The 3808-nt window shown below is 44.5% G+C and overlaps 1 protein-coding gene across 1 annotated transcript; it reads right to left on the bottom strand.

The window, feature by feature from the left end:
- Nucleotides 1-985: 985 nt before the first annotated feature.
- On the bottom strand, nt 986-3417 carry LOC119328992 (20 kDa chaperonin, chloroplastic-like). Its single transcript, XM_037601974.1, has 6 exons — nt 3266-3417; nt 2670-2850; nt 2395-2574; nt 1617-1772; nt 1427-1504; nt 986-1353 (listed from the first exon to the last, which is right to left on the bottom strand). Exons 2-6 carry the CDS (start codon nt 2823-2825, stop codon nt 1180-1182), a joined length of 744 nt encoding a protein of 247 aa, XP_037457871.1. The 5' UTR covers nt 2826-2850; nt 3266-3417; the 3' UTR covers nt 986-1179.
- Nucleotides 3418-3808: the final 391 nt, after the last annotated feature.

The raw sequence follows: 3808 nt of genomic DNA, 5'->3' as shown, positions 1-3808 counted from the left end.
CTGGATTAACTGAATCTTCAGCAGCAAAAAAAAAAACTGAACGATTGACGTTACATTATCTAAAATGCTACTTCCGAAAGCATTTTGAAGCACTTATTCTTTTGTGCCATGCCTTTCAAGAATGTGATCTCATGATGAAAATTTGCAAACACTTTAAACATTCGTCAAAGTTTACCACAAAATAAAAATTCGGAATGATTTGATTTGATTTTTATTTTACTGTTTATCAGAGCTCATTTGAGCTCGAGCACAGAACAATACTTTCGAGGAAATTCATCATTTCGTTTAAAAGAATTTATAAAGCTCACAGCGGCTGACCAACTAGAAGACCTAGTTCATAACCAAAGGATTGTTAGCCATTGACCTACCAGAGGACTGATGACTTCATGCCACTGTCTACCGCACAACTCATTATAAGGAGCAAGTTTGCCACATAACTGAGTAAGGCTTCTCTGTTTTCCATAGGATTCAAAACACATCTAGTGTATTATTTGTTGCTTCTCTGTTCACTAGGGATTTGAATTTGATAGCATTGGCATAGAAGGCACCAGGAATTATCTATGAATAGCTGGAACTACAACATGCACTCTTTGGCGACAAGGTCGCAGGGCCTCCACATCTTACCCACGTGAGGCGCATCATTCTCTTACTCCGCTGCTTTAAAAGGTCCTCATCGTCTTACTCCGCAGCTGACGAAAGGTCACATGTTGCCTCGTCTCTCCACTAAACATCAGCTGATCATGACCCCTTTGTCCTATACAGCAAATTCTCCTACCATCCTGAGCAACCAGCAGCCTAGATTTGGTTCGCGTTGGGAAATAAGGTAGCATAGTCGCTAGATGGTTCGAAGAAGCAACACTGAAGAATGAGCAATCATTCTGATAAGCCAGATCATCCAGGTTTGCTTACTGTTTAGCCCACTCACAGGTAGATAGATGTCTAGGACCCTTTCACATAGATAGTGCCACAACAATAGGCAATCAGCGAAGCACAAGAAAACAGGCATAAGCTCCCTTTGTAAACAAATTCAGTAAATGTTTTTATCCCAGACAACAGGTTTGCTCGTACAATTCCGTAATCATCCGAAACAGCATCAAGTGGTTATCACATAGCAATCTTACCACTCATGCTAGCCTATATCGTGAACTCAAAACTGAAACAAAGTAATAAACCACACACTTAAGAGAGCTCAGCCATCACATCAGACACTCTCAACACAATGTAGTTCGTGCCATCAGCTCCCTTGAACTCGCCGCCTGAGTACTTGGAGTACAGCACGGTGCTGCCTGGTGACACTGGCAATGGCTGCCTCTTGCCTTCCTCGTCAAGAGAGCCCGGACCAACAGCTACGACCTGCATTTAGAGGTGAATCGATTAAACACCTGCTAGTTCAGCATGGATTTGTACCTAATGATAATTAACTTACTGTTCCAATGGATGGCTTCTCCTTGGTTGTCTCGGTGAGGATAAGACCAGCTTCAGTCTTGTCTGAAGCCTCTGCAACCTAGCACAAATGCAAGATAGATAAGCATTGTTAACCGGTGTTACAAGCTCGACGGGAAATTCTCTAAATATACACTAGTATTGTTTAGTGACATGACATTAGATATAAATACCTTGATGAGAATCCGGTCATTGAGAGGCTTCATGTCTTTGACATCATCAGATTCAAGAATACCTATGATGTCATCCTCTTTCATAATAAGATGCTTGGAGTTGTTGTATTCAACCTCAGTACCAGCATACTTTGAATATACAACTTGAGATCCAGTCTACATTTGAAGATGCACCAGTATTTTGTAGTGTTAGCAATGTTCACCTCTAACATCAGGTTTGGTAGAAACTACCTGGTGCGTTAAAGTCATAAATTCGGTGGTCTAACTAAAATTCTTGTTTTTCCATATGGCTGGTTATTGCCGATTTCTTGAGCCTTGGCTACACCCATAGACCAAACTAATTCATTTCTCCATCCTGCTTCTCGGTGAAGCTAGATAAATGCCTATTGAACCATGCATATTATGCTTTATTGAATCAGCTCTGTTGTTTCGTTTCAGGACAATTAGTGTGACTATAAACTCCGTGCCCATATTCATAATTTAACTGAACCAAATAAGAGATCCACAACCAATGTTTGGTTCTCAGTTGAACACATGGAAAAGGGAATATCTCTGGCTTACACATGAGTCATGTGGCATGATAGACCACATCATTAACATGGGTCTTACTGGTCATGTAATACACCTTGCATTGCTTTTAAATTAGTTCGATACAAGGTCCTGTCTCACCATGGCCACTTGTACTCAGAGTAAGAAATGTACCAAAGATCTCAAAAAAAAAAAAAGTACCAAGGTATACAAATAACTGCACTCCCAAAGCTAGAATAGAAGAATTTACCGGTATGCTGACCTCCACCTTCTTATCCCCAATGGTTCTACCCCCTCCAACAGCAACAATCTCGCCTCCCTGAGGCTTGGACTGCGCAGAGGATGGAAGCAAAATTCCACCAATGGTCTTCTCCTCAGCTGCGCTAAGCTTCACAAGCACTCTGTCTCCCAGAGGCTTGAGTGATGTATACTGCAGTTACGTCAAAACAAAATGTAACCAATTGTCGCAGCGCGCAAATAAGCACCCCCTAAGCATAATGCATTTGCATTGCCATAGTTGTTAACCTTCGGGGTGACGACAGTGGCAGCCCTGACAACGAGGCTACGAGATGAGCGCCTCGATGAGCACACTCTGACTGCTGACGCCTGAGAGGGGCGCAGACCAGTGTTGTTGAAGGCCACCGTGGCAACACCGGCACCGGAGAGCTGCACCGACGACATTCTCAATTGCTTGCTAAACAACTACCTGTCAATTGATACAGATGACAAATTATTTCCAAATTCTGGACAGAACATCCAATTGAACTGAATAAATCGTTCCCAGTGCACAGTCTATTCAAATCTGAACACAAACACTGAACATGAAGGTGGATATTGTTGGCAGATTCAGGGTGGTAAAAAAGCAGAGGTCAACCACCCCACCAACCATCGCTAGAAACAAGGTTAGGCTTCACTGTACTCCCGCAGAGGCATTACCATAAGCTCTTAGAGAGTACAGAATCCCATCCAAATCCAGGCACATAGCCCCTAACAAGCCGAACATAGACCAAATCGGAGGAACAACCAGCCAGATTACCCCCAAATTCACTACCCCAAACCCCGCGCCCACCCAAATCCACCGCGCAGCAAGCGAGAATCGAGCGCTACGAGGAGGTGGCTACCTTATCTCCGAGCTCCGGCCGGCGTGGTGGCTCGCCTGCGGTAGGGAATCCGGCTGCCGTGCGCGAGAGGGGAAGAGGAAAGAGATAAACCCTATGAAAGCGGAGAGCAGCGGCGAAAGTGCTGGAGCTATGGCCAAAGCCCACACCCCCTTTATCCCCCGGCCCAGGAGCTTATCCTGCTCCGATTTTACGAAAACACCCACCGGGTTCGGGGGTTTTGGTCTTTTGGATGGAGTTAGGGTGGATCTGGTTGGTAATCCGTCCCATCCGGTCTGAAGCTGGGCTAGATTGTTCCGGAATGCTGTAGAGCCCGCCGGGCTGTGTAGACTGAGGTTTGTAGCCAAGGTGTCCTACTGAAAATTTTGTATATATAAATCAAATTGCCAATTTTTTTAGTAAACTCTCAAACTATTCATTAATCATGACACTACAACAAACATAAAAAAAATTACATCTAGATTCATAGAGAAGCGAGCCGAGAGCACGCCGCCGTCATCGCCCCTTCCTCACTCAGTGACGGAGGCAGGGGGTGCTCGCAGGGGC

The sequence above is a fragment of the Triticum dicoccoides genome, chromosome 7A (assembly GCF_002162155.2).
Source record: "Triticum dicoccoides isolate Atlit2015 ecotype Zavitan chromosome 7A, WEW_v2.0, whole genome shotgun sequence".
In the NCBI taxonomy this organism is placed as follows: Eukaryota; Viridiplantae; Streptophyta; class Magnoliopsida; order Poales; family Poaceae; genus Triticum; species Triticum dicoccoides.
The sequence above is the reverse complement of the archived record's forward strand: the minus strand, read 5'-3'. Positions and strand labels throughout refer to the sequence as shown.

Bases quoted from the DNA above. Each gene is read 5' to 3' on its own strand.
- LOC119328992 (XM_037601974.1), bottom strand. From the start codon at position 2,825: ATGTCGTCGGTGCAGCTCTCCGGTGCCGGTGTTGCCACGGTGGCCTTC. The intron at 1,773-2,394 runs GTAAATTCTTCT...CTTCAAATGTAG, and splicing joins AGGTGGAGGTCAGCATACCG to ACTGGATCTCAAGTTGTATA. The intron at 1,354-1,426 runs GTAAGTTAATTA...CTCTAAATGCAG, and splicing joins AGAAGCCATCCATTGGAACA to GTCGTAGCTGTTGGTCCGGG.